Source organism: Colobus angolensis, unplaced genomic scaffold, assembly GCF_000951035.1.
Source record: "Colobus angolensis palliatus isolate OR3802 unplaced genomic scaffold, Cang.pa_1.0 Scaffold57, whole genome shotgun sequence".
Lineage (NCBI taxonomy): Eukaryota > Metazoa > Chordata > Mammalia > Primates > Cercopithecidae > Colobus > Colobus angolensis.
The window spans coordinates 7967930-7993117 of NW_012119265.1; the positions used below are offsets into that span (position 1 = coordinate 7967930).

The window sequence follows — 25188 nt, forward strand, 5'->3', positions numbered from 1 at the left end:
CCAGCTCTTCAGTTGTCTGTTTCTCACAGGGTATGCACTTTAAGATTCAGGGCCTGGGGTTTATTCAACTTTGTCACTGTAACATCTGCTCCAGTGCCAGACTCTAAAGTGCCCAATGTTAATGAAGCTAGTGCAGTGATCCTGGAGAGGGCAGGACCTGCAGGGCTGCAATGACTATCATGGCCAGAAGAGGACAGTAGAGGGGTGCTGAATTGAGATAAGGGCTTCTCTCAAAGTCCTGTGGCAGAACCTACTCAACAGGGAACATTCAAAAGCTGGGAGATTACAGGTGGCTCAGAGATGGCCAAGGAATTCAAGGAGCCAAACTTAACTGTTAACCTCCCCAGGAGGGTGGTAGGTTTCAGGGATCTGATGAGTGCCTAATACGGGTCTGGTGTTTTATAGCTCCTGTTAGTTATCAGTGATATTTTACAACTGGGGAGACCGAGGAGTGGAGGTTAAATAACATGTAAGAAGCAGAGCTTAGCTGATACCGTGGCTCACACCTGTAGGGAGCTGAAGGCCTGTGGGATGTGACCAACTCAGCCTTCCACTGGAGGCTATATGATCAAACAGCAAACTGTTTATCATGAATGCAGGATGTGGGCAAGCTCACACAGCCCTGCCACTAAAAGGTTTGCTGAGGGCCTCACTCCCTGGTACAGGGTTCCTTGAAGTTACCTATTGAGAAATCTAGCGCCTATTGTTCTAAGAATGCAGTCTTGCAAGCCTGCTGTGAATAAAGCTGCTGGCAGACAACCATCCCCCACCCCCCCCCAACTCACTATCTCTTTTGCCTAATAAATACAGAGGGCTGTGCAAAGCTCAGGGCCCTTGTCCACTAGAGGCAAGGTGCTCCCTGACCCCTTCTTCCAAATATACTCTATTGTCTTTTATTCCCGCGTTCATCCCCCTTCATTTAGTCCAATAGGTCCACAGCACACACCTATAATCCCAGCACTTTTAGGAGGCTGAGGCAGGAGGATTGCTTGAGCTCAGGAGGTCAAGACCAGCCTGGGCAACATGGCAAAACCTCGTCTCCAAAATACACAGAAACACACACACACACAGTAGCCAGGCACAGTGGTACGTGCCTGTAGTCCCTGCTATTTGGGAGGCTGAGGTGAGAGGATTGCTTGGGCCTGGGAGGCAGAGGCTGCAATCCAGCCTGGGCAACAGAGTGAGAGGCCCTGTCTCAAAAAAAAAAAAAAAAAAAAAAAAAAGCCAGTAATCGTGGCTGCTATCGTCTGAGAGTTTGTGTCTCCTTCAAAATTCCTATATTCCTAATCTCCAGTGTGTATTAGAAGATGTGGCCTTTGGGAGGTGATTAGGTCTTGGGATTTGTGCCCTTATCAAAGAGGCCCCAAAGAGCTGCCTTAACCTTTAAGTGATTTGAGGACACAGTGAGGAAGCACCATTCTATGAACCAGAAAGTGGGCCCTCAGCAGAAGCCAAACCTGCCAGTGCCTTGATCTCGGACTTCCCAGCCTCCAGAACCGTGAGAAATAAATTTGTGTTGTTTATAAGCTACCCAGTGTACAGAATGTTGTAGTAGCCCAAATGAACTAAGACAGTGGCTATAACAAGCTCTGCATAAACAGCCTCTGCTTATTCTTATTTGGGTGGTCTTTACTTATTTCCACACTGCTAGTCTCTACTTGTCATAGATTATCCATCAGACAGTCCTCAAAATATATGAAAAAGGGCATATGATATTAGTAATTCAGTGAAACTTTCTCAAAGGTCTATTTAAATTTGTTGCAACACAAAGATTCCAGCAGGTTTCAGATAAAAATGGCGATTTATTCATGTGAAGACAGTGCACTTGACACTTAAGAGATGATTTAGCTCTCAAAATTCTGCTTGATCTATAGTTGGAAGGAAAGGCCTGGCCTAGCAAAGGAAATACAAATAGAAGCAAGGCCCACAAGGGATCCTTTATGCATTCGTACATTATAAGTATCACCAGGCTCATCATGATCACCAGGCAGGACCATCGAAACGGCTTTGCAGCTAAAAGTGTTTACCCACAAAGATCTTCATTGGCCACTGAAATGTTACTTCTGTCAAGCAATGCCCCAGAACACAGATTTTACCAAATACTGGAATGTTGTTAATCTTATCACTATCCCTCTTTTTACATTTATTTTAAGACGGTGTCACTCTGTCATCCAGGCTGGAGTGCAGTGGCACAATCACAGCTAACTGCAGCCTCGACCTCCCAGGCTCAAGAAATTCTCCCATCTCAACCTTCCTGGTAGCTGAGGCAGAAGCGCTACCATACCCAGCTAACTTTAAAATTATTTTTGTAGAGACAGGGTCTCATAATGTTGCCCAGGCTGGTCTCGAACACCTGGTCTCAAGCGATCTCCTGCCTCAGCCTTCCAAAGTGCTGGGATTATAACCATGAGTCACTGCATCCACCTCTTTTTACTTTTATCCCATTTTACTTTCTACATCCTACCTTCAAAATTGCTTATCTAGTGATTATGCTCTTTAAAATTAAGCCTTAATCACCACAAATAGATTTGTACACTTGCCAGATGACAGTGTTCTTGTTTCATTACTCCATGTCTTTTCTAAACTCTGTTCTCTTTCCTCCTCCCAAGCTCCCTCTACCCCCACATCCCATCTTCCCAGATGATTCTGCCACTGGGACCTCTGGGCTGTACCTGTGCAAGGACTCACCTTCAATTCTCACCACTGCCCTAATCTGGACAGAGTTTTGTGACTGTGTCTAACATGACATTATTGTGGGGATTGAGGATGAAGCTGATACGCCTCTGAAGAGACTGGCCTGCTTGCTCATGAGGCAAGCATGTTAGACATGATGTATTAACATCTCAGAAGCCCCTGAAGCCATCGCTAGATTTTTTGGAGAAGATAACAGTTGCTATTTTTAATGCTAAACTCAGCTCAGGAAGAAAATGTAAAATTATATTCAACTTCTGCTTAAGAAGACCAAAAAATGTGTAAAAGAGTTTAAAAAGCCCTCTCTGGAAAATGTTTAAAATAAACTTTTTAAAAAAATTATAAAGAAGATTTAGTTATCCAGAAAATTCTCTTAGGTGAAAGGCAGAATTGGCTGACACTACAAGTGTATTGAACCCACAAGTAAGTATCAATGTTCAATTGAAAGTTTGTGGCATAATTGGGGATAACTAAGTCACTTAGTTGCCGTGTTTTTTTCTTCTTTTGATGTTACCAGCTATATAGTAAAATAGCAGGAAGTGAAGTCCCATGTTACCAAAGCTCTAAGCTGTTGCTTACTAAGAAGGTCCATTGGTGATTCCTGTTTCACAAGCGAACGCAGCCCTTCAAGACTCCCTTGTAGCCATGTACTGACACGCTGCATTTTTTCATCTCTTTCACACAGCTTGTCTGTTAGATTTTTCACGTCATGCAAGGTCTCTTCACCATTGTCCACCAAGATCTAAAGAAATGGCATTTTAGAGTGTGTCAATATAAATTGCAACAACATAAATAAATACACATTCTAAGAGGATCATGTCCAAAATAAAAATATTATATATGCAAAATTGGTATCAGTCATAAAAATAAGTGCATGTGTACACAGCCAATTCACAAAGTTCTGTAAATAATCTTGGAAAAATGGATTATCAAGTGAGAAGAATGATGGAATGCTCACTGAACTCAAATTTTTAAGTGGATAATGGTAACCATGGTGGTGGTAGCATAAAAAGCTAGTTTCACCCTCAGAGAAGCACAGAGCTGCAGAGGAGATTCAGCCTACCAGAAGGAGCTTTGGAATAAGGCAGGAGCTGGGTTGTAAATTCCCATACGTTCATGAACTGTTTGGTCTTGGGCAAGTTACGTAAACTCTCTGGGCCTCCGCAGCTCCATGTGAAAAAGACACTTTAACACTTTCTTAATCCAGTGCTTTAATACTTAAACGAGGATTTAGTTATCCAGAAACTTTAAATACTTCAAAAGTGGCAGAGCCAGGATTTTGACCCCAGCCTATCTGACTCTGAAGTGGGGAGGGTGCAGATGCTGCACTGGTAAAACATGAAGAGGTAAGGAGTCCAGAACTGACAACTTTGTTTGTCCTGAAACAAAATGTGTTCATTTGGGGCATGCAAAAAAAAAAGTCTTTCCCACCTTAACTGAGTGGTAGAGTGGGAAGATAGTTTCCCAAAGAATTAAGATTTCATAGTGACGTTTGGTAAAAAAAGGACACATTTTAGGAGGTGGTGGTCACAGTAGCATCTAGGACTGCAAGGGAGTAACAGAGTTAGTGTGAATTTCCACCCTGACGTGTGTGCACGCAGGCGCACACAGACATAAAAGCACACACACTTATTAGGTAGGTAAACGTTTTTGGAAATATGATATAGGAGGCAACACACACATGCAAAACTCACCTTAACTGTGGTCTGAAATTCAGCCCACAAATCCTTATATTGTGCTAAAATAAAGATTTAAAAAATACAATGGTTACTGACACAATTTGAACATTTTAATAAAAGTCATGTTATTCATTTTTGGTTTTTCAAAAATTATTTTTATCTAAAAATATCTACTTCCAAAATGACAGAATAACTGAATTGGACTTGCCCTCCCACTGCAAACAAATAGAAGAAAGAAGCAAAACATATGAATGAAATGTTTTCAGATGTTGAATGGGCCCCCCAGGACTGTGACACCTGGAAGAAGAGAAACAAAGGAGGCGGGTCCTGCAATCACCCAGCTTTCCACTGGGGGGCACTTTCCAGACCGCGGCACTAGCACAGCGGGGTGGTCTTAACACAGACACAAAAAGATTAGCAAATTGAATCTAGCAATAGACAAGAACAATAAAAGCTTTTGAACAAGTGGGCTTTATGCTTAGAATGGGAGCTTGGTTTAAAAGTCAAACTCAATCAGTGCAACTTACCACACGAACAGTATAAAGGAGTAATACTAGCTGAGCATCTCAGTGGCTGTCTGAGCAGCTGAGGCCAGTCATGAAGGCACTCTGTGCCCACATGACTGACCATCCCCCCACCCCATAAGTAGCTTGGACACCCAAGCCTGGGTGAGCCTCCCTGGTTGGCAACACTTTGTATGTGGAGTCATACATTGTTGCTGGGGAAATTAAGTGCATCCCTGAGAAGGTTGCACCAGGTTTCCTCCATACTTTGCCCTCTGTGCCTTTTTCCTTTGCTGATTTTACTCTGTATCTCTCACTGTAATAACAATAACCGTAAGTATAACAATTTTTGAGTCCTGTGAATCATTTTAGCTAATCATTAAGCCTAAGGGTAGTCCTGGGATACCTGATACTGCATTATAGTTGCACAATTTTTTTGAGATAAAGACCTAAATAAATGGAGATATATACTATATGCTTGGATTAGAAAATACAATTTTATTAAAATGTCTTTTCTTCCAACATTGACTTATAGATTCAGCACAAACCCAATTAAGATCCCAGCAGGTGTGTGTGTGTGTGTGTGTGTGTGTCTGTGTGCGTGTAGATTAATTAGGTGATTCTAAAATGTATATGGAAATCAAATAATTTAAAATAGTGAACATAATTTTAAAAGAGAAGCATACAGGCGCAGAATTCTATTACCTGATGTCCAGACTGCATATGAAGCTATAGTAACTAAGACAGTGTGGGCTGGGCGCGGTGGCTCAAGCCTGTAATCCCAGCACTATGGGAGGCCGAGACAGGCGGATCACGAGGTCAGGAGATCTAGACCATCCTGGCTAACATGGTGAAACCCCATCTCTACTAAAAAAAAAAATACAAAAAACTAGCCGGCGAGGTGGCGGGCGCCTGTAGTCCCAGCCACTCAGGAGGCTGAGGCAGGAGAATGGCGTGAACCCGGGAGGCGGAGCTTGCAGTGAGCCCAGATCGCGCCACTGCCCTCCAGCCTGGGCGACAGAGCGAGACTCTGTCTCAAAAAAAAAAAAAAAAAAGACAGTGTGGTATTGGTATAAGGTTAGGCATTTAGTACAAAGGAACAAACCCATAAAATTGATTTTTGAAAAGTTGCTGGGGTAATACAATGGCAAAAGCATAGTCTTTTCAAAAATAATACTGGAACAACTGGATGGGCACAAGAGAAAACAATGAAATTCAAGCCTTGCTTCACATCATATGAAAAAGCTCACTTGAAATGAATTAGAGATCTAGATATAAACACTAAAACTAAAAAATATATACAAGAAAATCTTCAAGAGCTTGGGGTAGGCAGAAATGTTTTAGGCAGGAAACGAAAAGTACTAACCTTAAAAGACAAAAGAGATAGATGGGCTTCATTCGAATGAGAAATGTTTACTCTTTCTGAGACACCGTGAAGAAAATGAAAAGCCAAACTTCAGACTGAAAAAGGACTCATTTCCAGAAAATATAAAGATTTTAACTCGATAATAAGAAAACAATACAAAGCAAGGAGTAAAAGATTTGGACAGACACGTGACAGATTGTATTTACCCAAGATAGCCCCACAACATATTCCATTCCACAAGTTTTTTTCCGTGACATGATGCTGACACTTCTTCTATCGAGAGGTGGTGGCTATGACCCCTCCCCTTGCACCTGAGTGACTGCCTCAACCATTAGCTTATTATGAAAGTAACACTGACTGAGGCTAGGTCATAAGACGCCATGAACTTCCACTTTGTTCTCTTGGGATGCTTTTGGAACCCAGCAGGCCAAACAGCTACGTGAAGTGGCCATGAGGAGGTGTTCTGGCCAATGGTCTCCCTCGAGATCCAGCTGAGAGCCAACATCAGCTTCAGACACAGGAATGAGTAAGTCTTCAGATGATTTCAGTTCCCGGCTGCTGAATTACCCTCAACCTTCGAGTTGCCCTGGCTGATGCCATGCAGGGCAGACATTTAGTTGTCTTTAACAAGCTCTGATCAAATTGCCAATTTGTGAGCAAAGTAAATAATTTGTCTTCAGCTACTATGTTTGCAATATTTGTCACAAAAGATAATATTCAAATGGCCAAGAAACACATGAAAAAGTATACTCAACGTTAGTCATTAGAGAAGCACAAGTTACAATCACAATGAAATGCCATTACATACCTATTAAAATGACCAAAATATTAACAATTTAAAGCGTTTTGACCATTTTAAGTGTTGATGAGAATGTGGAGCAATGGGAACTCTTCTCCATTGTTAGTGGGATGAGACACTTAACAACCACTCTGGCAAATTTATCTGGCAGTTTCTTATAAAGTTAATCATATACTAACCATATATATTTCTTATCAAGTTAATCATACACTAATTGCTATATAACTCAGCAATTCCATTATAGATATTTATCCAAGAGAAATGAAACCATGGCCATAAAAACACTTGTAAACAAATGCTCACAATAGCTTCATTCATAATTATCCCAAACTGGAAATAATCTAAATGTGTTTCAACTGGTGAATGAATAAACAAAATATGGTATATCTGTACAATGGGATCCTACCATACAGCTATAAAAAGGAGAAACTAATGAGACATGCAACAACTTGGAGGAACCTTAAAACAATTTGCTGAGTGAAAGAAGCCAGGTATAAAAGTGTGCATACTCTGTCATTTCATTTGTATCTCATAATTAATGGCAGAAAGCAGATCAATGGTTTCCAGGAACTAGAGATGGGGTAGGTAATCAACAGCAAAGGGATACAGAGAAAATGTTGTAGTCATGAAAATGCTCTATAGCTTGCTTGTGGTGGTAGTGGTTACAATGACATGTACATTTGTCAAAAATCACTAATCTAAAAATCGGTGCATTTTTTGTATGCGAATCAATAAAATGGATTTAAATGAAGTAAAAACTTTATTTGTAAAGAGCACTGTAATAGTTAATATTGTCAACTTGATTAGATTGAAGAATGCAAAGTACTGTTCCTGGGTATGTCTATGAGGGTATTACCAAAAGAGATTCACATTTGAGTCAGTGGACTGGGAGAGGCAAACCCACTCTCAATCTGGGTGGGAACCATCTAATCAGCTGCCAGCACGGCTAGACTGGCTGAGTCTTCCAGGCTTCCTCTTTCTCCTGTGCTAGGTGTTTCCTGCCCTCGAACATTGGACTCCAAGTTCTTCAGCTTTTGGACTCTTGGACTTACACCAGTGATTTGTCAGGAGCTCTTGGGCCATTGGCCACAGCCTGAAGGCTGCACTGTCAGCTTCCCTACTTGTCAGACTTTGGGACTTGGACTGATCCATCACTGGATTCCTTGCTCCTCAACTTGCAGATGACCTATCATGGGACTTTACCTTGCGATCACGTGAGTCAATCCTCCTTAATAAGCTCCCTTTCATATATACATATATCCTATTAGTTCTGTCCCACTAAGGAACCCTGACTAATACAAGCACCCACACATTACTTACCCTCCTGAGCTATTAGTTGCCGAGACAAGTCATTTGAGGTGTGCATGAGGGCTTCTTGTCCTTTTCTGTATTTCTCTATGTTATTCTTCAAGTATAAAATGTACTGAAAATGAAAAGCATGTGATTGCTTTTAGCAGTTTAGTTACCATAGATAAATTATCATGCAGTCATTCAGCAAACATGTATAAATTCCTCCTCTGTGCCACCCACCATTCTAGGTACAGGGGTAACAGTGGAGAATAAAACATACCTTGGTCAGGATTCCATCCTGGGAAAGGAGATAAAGAATTCTGCTTCCTATGAAGCATTTCACTTCAGCACTTAAATAAACATGGCATTCTGAGTATAATTTTCCACAAAAAGAAATTAGAGGGTGTTCTGTCTGAATGCATTATGTCCACAACAAAAATGTTCCTTATGCAAAATGTGTGTGCGGTAGATGTCACAAAGCAGTAATGCTGCCAGACTGGAGTTCAGTGTAAGACCTCAGAGAGATGATTAATTGAGTTAGGAGACTGCATGGAATTACTTACTCAAGGCAGACGTTCACTGGGTTGGGTGCCAGTGGTGGCAGTAGTGACAGGTGACTTTGTGTATTAAAGTCATGGATTTCTGTTCTGATCACCAAATGCCCAGAAACTCTAAAGTCCCAGGAACTCTGAAAATGGGGCTTTGGGACATAAAACTGGTCCAGTTTCAAAAAAGAAACAAATACTATAAACTATCCATAAAAATCTTAGAAATTGTGTTCAGTGCTATAGATGAGGTAGACAAGGGACTGTTACATAGACTGTTTCTAAGCATGTATTATAGGGTCTACTCATGTATCTTTGATGTTGTGTCAGTCTTTTCATAGCTTGTTTTCTGGTATTATAGTAAACAAAAGTAAAAGCCACCTTAGGCCAACTGCAAAGCCTCATTCTTGCCCCTCTTTGAACACGGGTCTGCAGACTTGCCTAGTTCAGCTGGACTCTCGTGCTTCTCCCAAACTCTCTGTTTTCTTTCAGTCTGTCTTTTCATCTCCTCTCCACAGCTCACTCCTTCAAAGTTGTTTTTCTCCAGGGTTCTGTTCACAGCCCCTGATCTTCTCACTCAACACACCGTCCCTGAAGAGACTCATCCAACTCCCAGGTGTAAATCCTGCCTCTACATTAATGATACCCAGTAAGAGTTCTCCTTTGAGCTCCTCACCTGGTGTGGCAAGGTGTCCTTGCTCTGGGGCACTATATGTGTCTTGTTCAGATTGTTGCACTTAACATACTGAATTGTAATGATCTGTCTGTATGTGCATCTCTTCAGCTATTCCAGGAGCTTCCAAAGGGCTGGGACAGTATCTTACTTATCTCTGTATTCACTGTGTCTTGCCCAGTGCTTGGGACTCAGTGCATGTTTAGAGTAAAGAGATGCAACCAGCAAAACTGAGTGGTGAGTGAATAAGAAAACAGCACAGGGTCATTTGGTGACTAGCAGATGGAAACTGAATTAAGAAAAACAGGACCTTCGTAATCAGTCTTTCGTCAACACATCCATCTGCTCACCCATTGCCAAAATAGCAATACAATTCCAATTCTTTTAAGAAATAATCTATATCTTGATAGGAAGACAGTCTAGTGGAACAAATCAGTTTAATGGTACATATCTAGGCTCTTTAGCAAAATTACCTTTTTTTTTTTTTTTTTTTTTGAGATGGAGTCTCTCTTTGTCCTCCAGGCTGGAGTGCAGTGGCACGATCTCGGCTCACTGCAAGCTCTGCCTCCCGGGTTCACACCATTCTCCTGCCTCAGCCTCCTGAGTAGCTGGGACTACAGGCACCCACCACCGCGCCCGGCTAATTTTTTTGTATTTTTAGTGGAGACGGGGTTTCACCATGTTAGCTAGGATGGTCTCGATTTCCTGACCTCGTGATCTGCCCGCCTTGGCCTCCCAAAGTGCTGGGATTACAGGCGTGAGTCAGCGTGCCCGGCTGCAAAGTTACCTTTTCAAAGTACATTAGTACCTATTATGCCATTTTAGTTTATAAAAAAACCATGAGAGTGGTGGGATAACTATTGCCATTTAACAGATGAAAAAAATTACCCAGCGAGGTGTAGGGATTTTCTTCATGCCATTGGACTAGTCACTGATTTTTTTCTAGCTATTAAAACTTCTAAAAAAAAATACAGCTTCAATTTACACATCTATAAAAGGGACATAATGTATTATCCACTTTTTAAGGTTACAGTTTTAAACGTCAAATGAGACTAAATCCCTCTAACATTACAGGTATTGTGCAAAACACTTGGGGTATATTGATAACAGATCTTGACCATGAGGTCATTATGGGTGGCTGGAAAAAATGATTTTAGAAATTGTATTTCTTTTGCATTTTCAGTTTATAAAGAAGTCACACCGAACCTGTGAGTAGCAGCTATTCCCATTTTAAGAGGCCAAAACGAAGCTTACAAGTTCAATGATCTGCCCAAAGTCACACAGTGTCACTGGTGAATGACAGACTCTAATCCATGTCTTTCAAACTAGAGAATATTACGTAAAGTTTTGTTGCTATTGTTTTGTCACAGTATATAAAATGTAGGACTCTATGCACTTTAAAAATATGCTTTGAGGCCGGGCGCGGTGGCTCAAGCCTGTAATCCCAGCACTTTGGGAGGCCGAGACAGGGGGATCACGAGGTCAGGAGATCGAGACCATCCTGGCTAACATGGTGAAACCCCGTCTCTACTAAAAAAAATACAAAAAACTAGCCGCGCGAGGTGGCGGGTGCCTGTAATCCCAGCTACTCGGGAGGCTGAGGCAGGAGAATGGCGTGAACCCGGGAGGCGGAGCGTGCAGTGAGCCGAGAACCACGCCACTGCACTCCAGCCTGGGCGACAGAGCGAGACTCCGTCTCAAAAAAAAAAAAAAAAAAAAAAATATGCTTTGAATGCAACAGTTCCAGGCATTAAAAATCAGTGTCTTATAAATATCTAATTATTAAATATAACATTTTAAAATGTTAAATAAATTTTAAGTATAAATAAGACTTCAATTGTAGGGATTGGATGAACAAATTCCTCTGCTATAAAAAGAGCTATAATCAGCGTGAAATAGACAACCTACTTTTTAAAAAATGGACAAAAGTCTTGAACAGTCACTTCACAAAAAAAGGATATCCAAGTGGCCAGTTACATAGAATAGGTACTTCAACAGTGATCAGGAAAACACAAATTAGTGGGGCACCACTGTACACCCATCAGAATGGTTAAATTGAAAAAGACAGTTTTGTGAGAGTATGGAGCAACTGGTGCTCTCATGCATTGCTGGTGGGAGTGGCAATTGGTGTAACTCCTTTGGGAGACTGGTGGTATGTACTAAAGTGGGAGATATGCATCCCTATGGCCCTACAATTCCACTTAAGATGTACACTCAACAGAAATATGTATGCATGTTCACCAAAAAACATGAACTAGAATGTTCACAGCAATACTATTTGTAATAGCCAAACATTAGAAACTCTCTGAATACTCATCAATAGTCGAGTGTACAAATGCATTGTAGTAGTAGTCAAATAATGGAATACTATACAGAACTAAGAATAACAAACTACACTCAACAATAAGGCTGAACCTCACAAACATAATGTTGAGCATAAGAACCTACACTGTATTGTTTTATACCTATCATGTTCCAAATCAGGGAAAACTAGTCTATGGTGTTAGCATGGTGGTACCCTTAGTGGGGCTGGTTAGTGACTAGAAGGGGCATAGAGGATATCTGGATACTGATAATGCTTTGTTACTTGATCTGGTGCTGGTTACACAAGTGTGTTCATGGAGCTGTACACTTGCAATCTGGGTACTTTTCTGTGTGTACTTTATGCGCCATTAAAAACTTATCAAGAGCTATTCTCTTCTTTTCTCTCGTAACTATTACAGGTCTAGTCAATTAATCAAAGCCATCATGCAAAGCATGGTGCTCTTAAACTTACTTCTTTTAATTTTTTATTTTCCAGGAGCAGAAGGTCTGCTTTTTGGTCATTTATATAGAATCCATTTTCTAAGTTCTTTAGGGTTTCAAAATGATCTTTGGTTTTTTTGCTTTCTTGATCTCGTAATTGTTTTAATTCTTGTTTTATATCCTCCTGCTCAAACAGAAAACCCCAAATTATCTCTGAGTTCAAAGAGTAGGGCATGAGGGTATTATACTGCCTAGGTCACATTTGGAGACAGATTCTAAATTAATTCCTGAGGCATCCAGCAAAGAATAGATATTTTTCCTCAGAAAAACCTATCAACCCCACATTTATTCATGGACTCTAGGAAGGGGGTCTGTGGACTTCAAGATAAGAACCCCAGACATTGAGACAACTTCACAAAATAAAATATACAGTCAGCCCTCTGTATCTGTGGGTTCTGCATTTATGGATTTAACTAAACATGAATGGAATATATTCACAAAAATAAAAAGAAAAACATCAACAAATAATACAAATAAAAAACAATACAGTATGACTACTTACATAGCATTTACATTTTATTAGGTATTATCAGTAATCTAGAAATAATTTAAAGTATATTGGAGAATGTGGGTAGGTTATATGCAAATATTATACCACGTTATACAAGGGACTTGAGCATCTGTGGATTTTGGTAGTCATGTTGGTCTTGGAACCAATCCCACATAGATATCCAGGGATGACTGTACTTTGATATATAAACAATCGTTCGGCAAAAATAGAGAAGGGGAAATTTATTGAGGCTTTTAAAGGAGGACTTAATGTTTCTCGAAGAAAGAAGAAGATTACTTTATGAATTTTTCAGAATTCTCTAATGTTTTCTCTATTGAATTCTCTATTCAGTTCTGTTATTATACTATTATAAATTGCATGATATTTATTCATTGTATAATCATCACCAGCAGCATCTTATTAAGAAAATAGAACTGTGTATATACTACCCTTGTAATTTTCTCCTTCATATTTTCCTATATTTTCCTTCATATTTTATAACATATTAAAAGTTACATTTTGAGGCCAGGCGCAGTAGCTCACGACTGTAATCCTGGCATTTTGGGAGGCCAAGGCAGGTGGATCACTTGAGGTCAGGAGTTCGAGACCAGCCTGGCCAACACGGTGAAACCCCGTCTCTACTGAAAAAGACAAAAATGAGCCGGAAGTCACTTGAACCCAGGAGGCAGAGGTTGCAGTGAGCGGAGATCCTGTCACTGCACTCCATCCTAGACAACAGAGTGAGACTCTGTCTTAAAAAAAAAAAAAGTTACATTTTGATATCAATGCATCTCAAAGAATGTTTCCATTTTAATTAACCAACTCCACATGCACATGCTTATCACCAACTATTGATTATAAATTTTTAAAAGGCACTAAACATCTCTTTACCTGCTACTAGTTCATCCACTCCCCCACCACAACCTTTGTTTCACTCACCCTTAAAAAGCAGAATCAAGTTTCTAACTTATAAATAAGAAAACCAAGGTCCACTCAGTGACTGTTCCACAATTACATGTTAGTTGGTTCTAGTCTCTCTATCTCTTTCTCTGTATACATACACCCATAAGTATATATATACACATATGTACATAAGTATATGTGTACAGGTGTATGTGTATATATATGCATATATATATGTATGCATGTGTTGTAACAAAGACTTTTAAACATTGAGATTGAACGGGTACGTTTAACAAATGTGATTTCATGAAAACTTCAATGCCAGTTAAATATTACCATCTGTATATACCACTATTTTAATTTAAAAAAATAAATGAATGTATTGATCCTTTACCGTGTTGCTAATGTATCTTGAAAAATCCCTTGTAAACAGAAAAATGTGATTGTTCAGTAAATCCTCCTCCTGTCTTTGTGCTATTAAAACAAAGAAAAAAAGACTCAAAAATTTACTTTAAAAATATTAATCAAAGAAGTACCTAGTTTTGAAAGTCAAATTCTCTCACAAAGTTTATAACAAAACCCAGCTGTCAGGCGCTCCACATTGCAATGTTTAGTCCTGTATGACTCCTCAGAATCAAACATTTTTCACTCTTTTTAGTTGTTTCTTCTTCCATTTAGTTCAATTTTCATTAGAAATAGGCATATATGCCTATTTTTATTTATCATTTTCAGGCATTTTCTATTTACTTAGTCCCATTCCCACATCCTTCTCCTACACCTACAACCTCTATATTTCCTCCCTAACCTTCCTATGCAGTTACAGTTTTTGTTTAAAAAAATTGTAACTATTTAGATCATTATGGCAATAAGGATTATCCCCAATGAGCCAAATGGTATAATATAATTATATTTTCCTTTTAGTATAATTTTTTGCTTTTTTCTTGGAGTTAAAGATTGCTTTATTAAAAAATTGCTCAGTATTTCATGTACATATAATTAATTCATACCAAAATCTACAACAGAACTGTAAAACCTTTCAAATTTTATTTCCCATATAGTCAAACACATTAACATATCTATCAGTTTCATTTCTCCCCTCTCCCTCAGAACCTCCCTCTGAGATATGCCTTCTGGAATCTTTTCTTTCTTTGTGCTAGATTTGCAGCTGACTTCTTGGGACTTCCTTTTGCATTTTTCTTTTTCTTTTTTTAAAGGTTTTATTCAACCAGAACCCTCTGAATTATTCTTATGTTGGACCTCCTGTTTCCTAAATTTCTTATACTCTTTTTCTTGATTCATTCTTTTTGTTTGTTGAAGCAAATTCTATACAGCTTCAGGAAAAAGAGTAAATGGGATAAATGTTTTGAGCTCTTGTATATCTCAACATGTTTCTATTCTATATTCTTGATTAATAGTTTAGCTGGGTATCTAATGTTGGAAATTATTTTCTCTCAAATTTTGAAGGCATTGTCTTATAACATCTATAATGTTGCTGTTAAGAAGTTTGAAATGATTCTGATTTCTAACAGTTTGTGTGAGATCTCATTTTTCTCTCTGGGAGCTTTTAGGATCCTCTCTTTCTATTTTTCCTTCTGAAATTCCACAGTGATATGGCTTAGTCTTTTCTTTTAAATATTGTTTGAGGATTTGCTTGGACATTTAAAAATGGAAATCTATATTCTCTAGTTATAAGAAATATTTTTGTATTATTTCTTTGATAATTTTATTAGTTCTTTAAAAACATGAATATATGGCTATATCTTGATTTATCATTGTCAGGCAGTTTCTATTTACTTTGTCATATATAATAGAGAATAATTTAGCATGCTTACTCCCATTCCCACATCCCGCACCCACACCCACACCTCTACATTTCATCCCTAACCTTCCTCTAAAGTTACGGTTTTCATTTAAATAAATTGTAACTGTTTAGATCATTATAATAAGGTAAGGATTATTTACGGATTTTTTTCTGGTCTTCTTGTTAGGTAGATATTTGGCATCTCAGAATAGTTTTTAAATTTGCTTACCTTTCTCTCCTTTTCCTCCTCTCCTTTTGTTGTTGTTGCTCTATTTTTACAGAGATTTTCTTAACTTTTCTTATAATTTTCCTAGTGAATTTTGACATTTGTTATTTATACTTTTAATTTCTGAGAGCTCTTTCTATTCTCTAATCTTTCTTTCAAGCATCATTTTCTTTTTTCATAAATGCAATATATTTATTTATCTAAGAATGCACTCTTTAAAAGTATGCTTATGGCCGGGTGCGGTGGCTCAAGCCTGTAATCCCAGCACTTTGGGAGGCCGAGACGGGCGGATCAAGAGGTCAGGAGATCGAGACCATCCTGGCTAACACGGTGAAACCCCGTCTCTACTAAAAAAATACAAAAAAACTAGTCGGGTGAAGTGGCAGGCGCCTGTAGTCCCAGCTACTCGGGAGGCTGAGGCAGGAGAATGGCGTAAACCCGGGAGGCGGAGCTTGCAGTGAGCTGAGATCTGGCCACTGCACTCCAGCCTGGGCGACAAAAAAAAAAAAAAAAAAAAGCTTATGCTCTTTGTATTTTCTCTGTTTCCACCAAGTTCTCTTGTTCTGTCCATTTCAGTTTCTCTTTCACACTGGGTGCTTCAGATCTTTGTCTGATCCCATTTAATAGTCCTGGGTGAGCTTTAATATATAGTGATCAGGACGGAACCAGCCATTTGAGGGGACCATCGAATGTTGGTGCTGTTGTGGGGCTTTTCTCTGAACTGTTCAGTTTCCTTAGAGGAAGAATACATTAGTCTCCTTCCTCAGGTTGGGGTAAGGGATTATGGAAGAGTTCACACCACCATTGGCTGGCAGCATTCATCAAGCTGAACTCAGAGGGGATCTCAGTGGGGATCTTGGTACAGTACCTGTCTTCTGCTCTCAACCATATCTGATGCCTTGCAGTCTGAAGACTTCTGGTCCAGTTTCTTTGCCAGCATTGAGGAGGAGGAGTCACTCAGCTAACTGCACAAGGAGGGGGTTTGACCTGGAGCTCTAATTGCTCTTTATAAAGACTTTTCAACCAATCTTTAGCCCTGGGACTCATCTCAGCTGTCATAGTTTCAGGGGACGCCACTGCCTGTGACTTTACAGCTTCGGGGGAAAGAACTTTTTGCCTACATGGTGCTGTTTTTGGCAGGCTTTTGGTATTTATATTTCTCTTTCTACCTCTATCCAATTACATCTTCCCAAAATTTGTTGATATTTATTATCAGGTAATAAATAAATAATAAATCAGCAGATAGCAAATGTCTTATCTCTGCCAGTGTTTTGGTACTTATGGATTTGCATCCTTTTATTTTTTTTAAAAAAAAAAACCTTTATATACATATTTGGAAGTTTTATGAGGGAACAAAGATATATGTATATGCTTTATCCATCAGATTTAACTAAAAGCTTTCTGTGTATGGAGCCCATGCATGCCATTCTCTGTAAGTGTAACTGCTGCCAAGCCAACTTTCCTGCTCTTGTGTTCCCTTTACGTCTTTTCTCCTGTCTTCCCCTCTTTTATCTACTTTCTTCAGCATTTTCTCCCCTTTGTTTACATTAAGAGATTTAGTACTTGCAATGTATTACTTACTTTTATGCTCCTAGTGTTTCTTATATCCTCTACCTAGTACACGAAGGGATAGGAAGAATGGCTGGGAAAGTAGAAAACTGGGAATAGGCCGGGTGCGGTGGCTCACATCTATAATCCCAGCACTTTGGGAGGCCAAGGTGGACAGATCATGAGACCAGGAGTTCAAGACCATCTTGACCAACACGGTGAAACCCCATCTCTGCTGAAAATACAAAAATTGGCCGGGCATGGTGGCGCACACCTGTAATCCCAGCTACTCAGGAGGCTGAGGCAGGAGAATTGCTTGAACACAGGAGGTGGAGGTTGCAGTGAGCCGAGATTGCGCCATTGTACTCCAGCCTGGGCAACAGAGCAAGACTCCATCTCAAAAAAAAAAAAAGAAAGTAAGAGACCTATGTATTGTAAGTCTGGGTAAAAGTGGTAAGAGGCCAAGAAAACCTACTAAAGTTGACTAAATGAAAACCTGACAAGAAAGTGGAAAATCATCTGAGGAGTGGGAACCAGGTCAACTACCCATGTATTATTATTATAACATTCTGACATTTTAAAAATCCACCCTCCTTGGCAATAATCACTATTCACTTTTGAATTTTTTTTATTCTATGTTTGAACATAATTGGAGTTCCATATGAATGTCCTATTTTGACACAGACGATTTTAATTCCTATCCCCATATTCGTCTTTGCTAACCAGCAGACAACTTTTGTTCCCTTCTAGTCCTTTCTGTAACTTTTGGTCCTGGTCTTCTGATTCCCATGTCTCTTCTTTCATCATCTAGAAGATACAAATTCTGGAAGTTGTTCCCACTTAAAGACCTGGGCAGATTCCTTAGATAATGACCCTCTATTCTCCAAATGCAATACAAGACTCAAAACCCAAAAAGATGATTCTGGGCCAGGCACAGCACTTTGGGAGGCCAAAGCAGAAGGCTCTCCTAAGCCCAGGAGTTTGAGATTAGCCTGGGCAACATAGTGAGACCCTGTGTGTTTTTGGTTTTGTTTTTTTTTTTTTTAAAAAAAAAAAAAGATTCTGGATATATAAACTTCAGACCTTGGGCACAGGGTTGAATGATTACATCAAATCTTTTGTGGAAAAAATAATTATTTTTATATTAAACATACATGATTATACTATGTAATATAATTAAAAATATGCATACTTTTGGACATATTTCACATCCTCTACTAACCCAGATCTGAGACAAGCTCTTACCTACCTGTGCCTTAGGAGGAAGTTAGTGGAAAAAAATCTGAGGAGTGCTTACTCAATAACTGGGTAAATCATAGCAGGAAAAGAGATATAATTTGCAAATTCATGGTAAGAAATAGAAAAAAATTTCCACATGGTAGCAAACAAATGAGTTAGTTCTACCTTTCCCAACTATAGAGAGAAAGAAAATAATATAGTAAAGGACTAAGTCTTAAATAGTTTTTAAAAGAGAAAAGGAAAATTTTGACAATAGCAACAGTAAGATTGTAGTGTGGAGGAGAAATTAGTAGGTGAAGCAAAAACTAGAGAGCAGAGAGCTAAAGGTGATGGGGAAAGTTCGGTGAGCTTCACCATTGGCTTGCAACTGATGACCTACCTTGTGTGAGAAGATGACAGTGAAATTCTTACCTGGGATTGAGTTTAATTACTAAATGCTTCATATGTACCTGTAATAGTATTACTGAGCTCTTGCAACTTTCTTTTTTTCTCTTTATACTCTTGTTCTGCCACCTGAAGTTGCGGAAGACACTCAACTAGTTCTTCTTGCTTTTCTTTATTAATTTGTGTTTCCTTAACAAATATTTCCTTTAAAGAAAATAAAACCAATTGAGAAATATAATTTTGGATAATTCACACAACAATTTAAAGTAGAATATAAGTTTTTGGAGGGAAAGAGTTTCGTCTGTCTTGGTCTCCTATCCTGAGGTACATAGAAAGATACATGGCATATACTAATCTTTTAATAAATATTTGCTCCCTGACTCACTGACACTCTGCCAATCCACAAAGTAAGGAGATTAGATTCATTTGGTTCTCTAAAGATCCCTTCTGCTTTAAACCTCTTCTGCTATCTCTCTATGAACACTACCATGTATATAGCCCAAAAACATATCTGAGAAAATTCCCTTCGGTAATATTTTACCAAAAAGAGGCAGATAAACAGAATACATTTCCAAGAAATGTTGGATGTGAGAAATGGGAAGAGGATAGAAGTAATTGGATATAATATTAAAATAAATGGGTAAAAAGTGCCCAAAGCAAAACATGAAGATGCCTGCCTACTTATTGAAACTCAAGTTTTGTTTACTTACAAATGGAATAATAGTTGGACCTTTCTTAGCAAATCAGGATGGATTTTAAATGGTGAGTAAGGCAGAGACTGCCAGCTGATATTTAATATTTGTTCTCTTCCCCTTCAATATTAGGGCTCCTGAGTTGCAGCTGAGCACATGGCTTCTGGCTAGAGTGTGGTTTCCGGGCTTCCCTTGCGGGTGGTGTGACCAAGGAGTTTGTGAATAGAAGTCATTTGTGCCACTTCTGGGCTCTGCTCCTGCAACAGGAACAGCTGTGTGCTCCCCTGGTCCTTTCCTCCCTCCCCTGGACAGAGGAGAATGAGAATGGAAGCTACTCCTTGACACACAGATGTTAGGCTCATGCTGAGAACGGCAGAGCCACCCTGCCAGCCCTGGACCCCTTCCTTATGGCCTGGATTGGGAAAGAGAAACAAACATCTCTCTTGCTATAATGACCCCTTAGAGCATCTTCTCGACTAGATGTTCAGACTCACAAAATTTGATTAGGCTACACTTGACCCAGTTTACTCTTAAAAACTTTGTTTTAATTTTCATTTTTGTCTAAGTTATATGCACACATAATTGGAAAGAAATGCTAAATTTTAGCAGGGCAGTGCCAGGCATGCTTCCCTACTGGGAGGTGTCTGCACAAAGACAGCAGACCAGTGGCTTCATCTAAAGTGATAATTTAGATGCAAGAGAGAGAGAGAGACTCACACAGGTGGGGTTATAGCCTCTCTGGCTTAGAAACCCCATGTTCATATAGGAACTAGTATCTCTTGGACATACCTTCCAGGTTTCAAAGGTTATACCCACTTAAGAGAGCCACCAAACCCAGGGAAACCCAATGCCACAGTTTCCCGTGGGTTATTTTTCCAGTCAAGATGCAGCATACAAATCAGGAGTCATTGTTACACAAGCAATGTTGCTTCATAATACAGCTGATATTCTACCTTCATTAGGCTATTAGGGGAAGGAGCCAGGAAGTTAACCCAGGGCCAGTTTTCCAATAAAAAAAGGAAAGAGGGTTGTTAACCCTTTTCACATCTTGCTTATGCTCGCTGTGTTTTAGTATATCTTTGATAGAGTAGTTTCCTTGCACCTTAACTAATACACGGATATGCTGGCTGATGTGTCTCCTCCCAAATTGCCATTAGCATCCTTATGAATAAATACAAAGAAGCTAAAATGCATAGAAAAATACCATAATTCAAAAATATCATAATGCAGAAGCAGGAGTACATTTCTCCAGACTTCAACATTTAAGCAGGTTGAGTTAAGAAACTCAATCCAGCCAGGCGTAGTGGCTCACGCCCGTAATCCCAGCACTTTGGGAGGCTGAGGCGGGGAGATCATGAGGTCAGGAGATGGAGACTATCCTGGCTAACATGGTGAAACCCTGTCTCTACCAAAAATACAAAAAAATTAGCCAGGCGTGGTGGCATGCACCTGTAGTCCCAGCTACTCAGGAGGCTGAGGCAGGAGAAGGAGGTGGAGGTTGCAGTGAGCCAAGATCGCACCACTGCACTCCAGCCTGGGCAACAGAGTGAGACCCAGTCTCAAAAAAAAAAAAAATGAAATTCAATCCTGTATTATCCATATTACGTTTTTTAAAAAAGAATAGCCTGTAAATACAAGTTTGTATGTACATGCATTAATTCATTCCCATTGCCTGCACGCAGCTCAGGCCTGACAGCTTTCCCTGCCCAATCTTGTCACAGATACTTCTCCCTAATATACTTTATCAGTCCTAATTCCATCTCAGCATCTGCTTCCTGAAGATGACTCCCACCACCCCTGGCACTCCCAGCTGTTATTCAGTAACCCCACCCCCTTGTGATTCCTTAGATAGGAGGGTCCTGCCTCAGGCCCTTCCTGCCTAGCATGCCCTCTGCCTGGAGCCATCTCCTGCAGACATCTTCAGGGCACCCTTCCTCATATTCAGGGCTGGACCCTTCTCTAACTACCCCTATTTACAACAGCACACACACCATATCACGTGCACTCTCCCTGTCCCATTTTCCTGCTTGATTTTTCTCTATGGCATTTATAACCATCCAATACACTACTTGTTCTACTTGTTTCTCTCATTTATTTTCATTTTCCCGTGTTAGATAGTAAGCTCCATAAAGGCAGAGTTTTTGCCTGTTTTGCAGCATTTAGAAGAATGCCAGGCACCTAGACTAATGCTTTCCACCCCGCCTCCTCTCCCCTCTCATCCCTTTCCTTCTAACATTGCAGTCATTTGTGTCATGCTTTCTTTCCTTTGTTTATTCTCCGAGTTGCAGGGTTTCTGTTTCACCTCTTCCTATTTTCTGGCCATCACCTTCTGACATCTCTTCCCTAAGTCCCTACATTTCCATACTAATGATTTTCCTTTGTACTGCTATTAAATTATTTTTTTAAATTCATAGAAGAATGATCATAGATTTTTGTCTGTTTGTTTTTGAGGCGGAGTCTCACTCTGTCGCCCAGGCTGGAGTGCAGTGGCGTGATCTCGGCTCACTGCAATCTCTGTCTACTGAGTTCAAGTAATTCTCTGCCTCAGCCTCCGTAGTAGCTGGGATTACAGGCACGTGCCACCACGCCTGGTTAATTTTTTTGTATTTTTAGTAGAGATGGGGTTTCACTATCTTGGCCAGGCTGGTCTTGAACTCCTGACATCGTGATCCACCCACCTCAGCCTCCCAAAGTGCTGGGATTACCGGCATGAGCCACTGCACCTGGCCTGATCATAGTTTTTATTTGTTCCATGCCACCATTTTTTCCGAGTGTTCTTCATTTGTTGGAAAGTTTTGTTCCTCTTTTCAGTTGTTTTTCTCCTAGTATTTTTGTATGAAAAATGTGACTACTTTCTTTTGGTTACTAATATTATTAATAGAAAGAATTGGCTGTCCTTGGGCCAGTCATCTGCAGAGGGTTTCTGCAGGATGTGGCAGGATGGGATGGGGTGGGGGAAGACAACTTGGATCAGATAAGACTCTAAACTAGGAAATTTTCCAACTCCCTATTTTCGTCCTGTGGTATGAGACTATTTCCTTCAAATAAAGCCCCTCTTCGGTGTAGCCAAGACCTCTTCTTCCTTTTCAAACCTAATTAAGCTCAGGAAGGCTTCTACCACCATCCCTATTCTCAGCTGCTCTGCTAATGGGTGCCTCCGGGGTAATATCATCGCCTTGAAAAGGTGCATTTTTAAATTGTGTTTCTGTGGACCTGGTACTTCTGGGTACTTTCAGTGCCTTTTCTCTCCACCTCCCCCAGCATCCATGCCCTGTTCTATCTCAGGTTGGCTTTTGGCAGTTCCCAAGGCAGCATGATACCCTCTTTTTAAGGAGCACGTCTGAGATGGACTTTACTAATCTCCCTTGCCCCAGCTATTTTCAAGCCGGCTCCAAATGGCTTTCTACACCACTCCACCTGTCTCCAAGGCCATTGCCAACAGTTCTACATGATTTGAAGTGTGATTATTATTATTATTTTTTTTTTTTGCTGAAAAAATATTTCTTATTGCTCTGCTTCCTCTTCAGGAAAAGAAGAAAGATCCAAAATGAAATAGTAATCTTTTTCATACTAGAATATTTATTTTACATTTAACTGATTAGAATAGCATGAAATAGTATTCCCCCTCCCCCTCATGTAGTCATCCAAAAGTATTCTTAGATGCAAAATAAAATTTACCTCATACTTGCTTAACTCTTTGATTAACATTTTTTCTTTGTTAATAAATGCTTTCTCTTCTTCTTTTAATTCTATTGTAAGTTTTTCAATCTGTGCCACAAAGTCATTGATCTCCTTTTCTCTGAAACTAGTCTAATTAGAGAAAAATGAGAATTTGTCATTTCTCTTGTAGTGAGCAGCCTTACATTTTCAAATAGTCAGGAAATTAATATCTCTTTGTATGAGACCTGCTTCTGATTTCAGTTCATATAATTTCTCAGCAACCACTGAGAGTAATATTTTTTCCTCCAGAAATTAAGTTCTTCACCAAATGATATTTTTATAAATATGACATGAGGAGTGGGGAGGGTAGAGGACAGTGGGTGAGCAGAGGGTAAATATAAAAGCTTAAAAAAATAATACATGGGCTCATATTTTTAGAGGTAATTCCCCTAAAGACTAACTTCAAGTAAGTTTCTGGTTACATGCTTCAAAAGCATATTCTACTGTATTTGCTAATTCTCTCTAGTTAATATACAGCAAATGAATACATTTCCTAAGAAAATTAAATAACTCACTCTAAACATGAAATCAGCAGAAAGGAAAATACTTTTTAATAAGATAGGGTTTAATTAAATATTGAAGGAGAATTGCTGATATGTAATGTAGGGGACTAATTCTAAGTTCCTTCAGTTCCCTTACCTTGTTAAGTAATTCAATTCGTCTAGCTTCTGCATTCTGAATTTTTTCTGTAATAGCTTGTATTTCAGCTGTTATCTTGGCTGTCCAACGTGCATGCTTTTTTCTCAAGCAAGCTATTTTCCACTGAGTTATAACACTACAGATTAGAGCAAAAAGAATTGCCATTAAGTTGACATAGCAGTTTACTAAAAAGATGAAGAAATTCAAAGCAAACAAGTCATAGCATGACTACACAAAATTGTTTGCACTATTAGTGTTGCAGGCTACACACATTGCATGAAAAAGTAAGACAAAACATTAACTTCCTCAATTCTGTCTCTGCAAGTTGCTTCAGAGTAAGAAGTTACATCTGCACTTCCAATAGAACAGTGAACAAACCACACTTGGCAGCTTGCCTCCTTCAGGTAAAGGATAGAAATGAGGAAGGCTTGGGGCAAAGTGGAAAACGAGGCCCAGGCAGAAATAGTAATAAAATTATCTAAATTACCGGATGTGCTACTAATAGATTTCAGACTTTTGGGTTCTCAAATTTTTCTCCACCACAACATTAAAAAGCTACATATTTGAAGAACGGTAAAAATGTGCAATTAGGGCCAGGCACGGTGGCTCACACCTGTTAATCCCAGCACTTTGGGAGGCCGAGGAGGGCAGATCACCTGAGGTCAGGAGTTCAAGACCAGCCTGCCCAACATGGAGAAACCCTGTCTCTACTAAAAATACAAAAAAATTAGGCAGATGTGGTGGCACTGTAATCCTAGCTACTTGGGAGGCTGAGGCAGGAGAATCACTTGCAACTGGGAGGCGGGGGTTGCGGTGAGCTGAGATCGTGCCATTGCACTCCAGCCTGGGCAACAAGAGCAAAACTCCATTTCAAAAAAAAAAAAAGTGCAATTAGAGTCTTTAAGTGCACATTCAATAATAACATTAGCCGGGCACGGTGGCTCATACCTGTAATCCCAGAACTTCGGGAGGCTGAGGTGGGCAGATCACTTGAGGCCAAGAGTTTCAGACCAGCCTGGTCAACATAGTGAAACCCCATCTCTACTAAAAATACAAGAATTAGCCGGGCACGATGACACGAGTCTGTAATCCCAGCTACTCAGGAGAATCACTTGAATCTGGGAAGCAGAGGTTGTGGAGAGCTGAGATCGCTCCACTGCACTCCAGCCTGGACCCCAGAGTGAGACTCCATCTC

The 25188-nt window shown here is 39.8% G+C and overlaps 1 protein-coding gene across 1 annotated transcript in view; it reads right to left on the reverse strand.

The window, feature by feature from the left end:
* The window catches only part of CCDC175 (coiled-coil domain containing 175), a 60085-nt gene that overhangs the window by 2235 nt on the left and 32662 nt on the right, over positions 1-25188 (reverse strand). The window contains exons 12-19 of the mRNA XM_011961912.1: positions 23994-24129; positions 23313-23444; positions 19008-19146; positions 14139-14218; positions 12323-12475; positions 8359-8461; positions 4386-4429; positions 3271-3433 (exon numbers count right to left, since the gene is read on the reverse strand). Coding sequence (XP_011817302.1) covers positions 3271-3433; positions 4386-4429; positions 8359-8461; positions 12323-12475; positions 14139-14218; positions 19008-19146; positions 23313-23444; positions 23994-24129 — 950 coding nt within the window. The remainder of the gene's footprint in view (positions 1-3270; positions 3434-4385; positions 4430-8358; positions 8462-12322; positions 12476-14138; positions 14219-19007; positions 19147-23312; positions 23445-23993; positions 24130-25188) is intronic.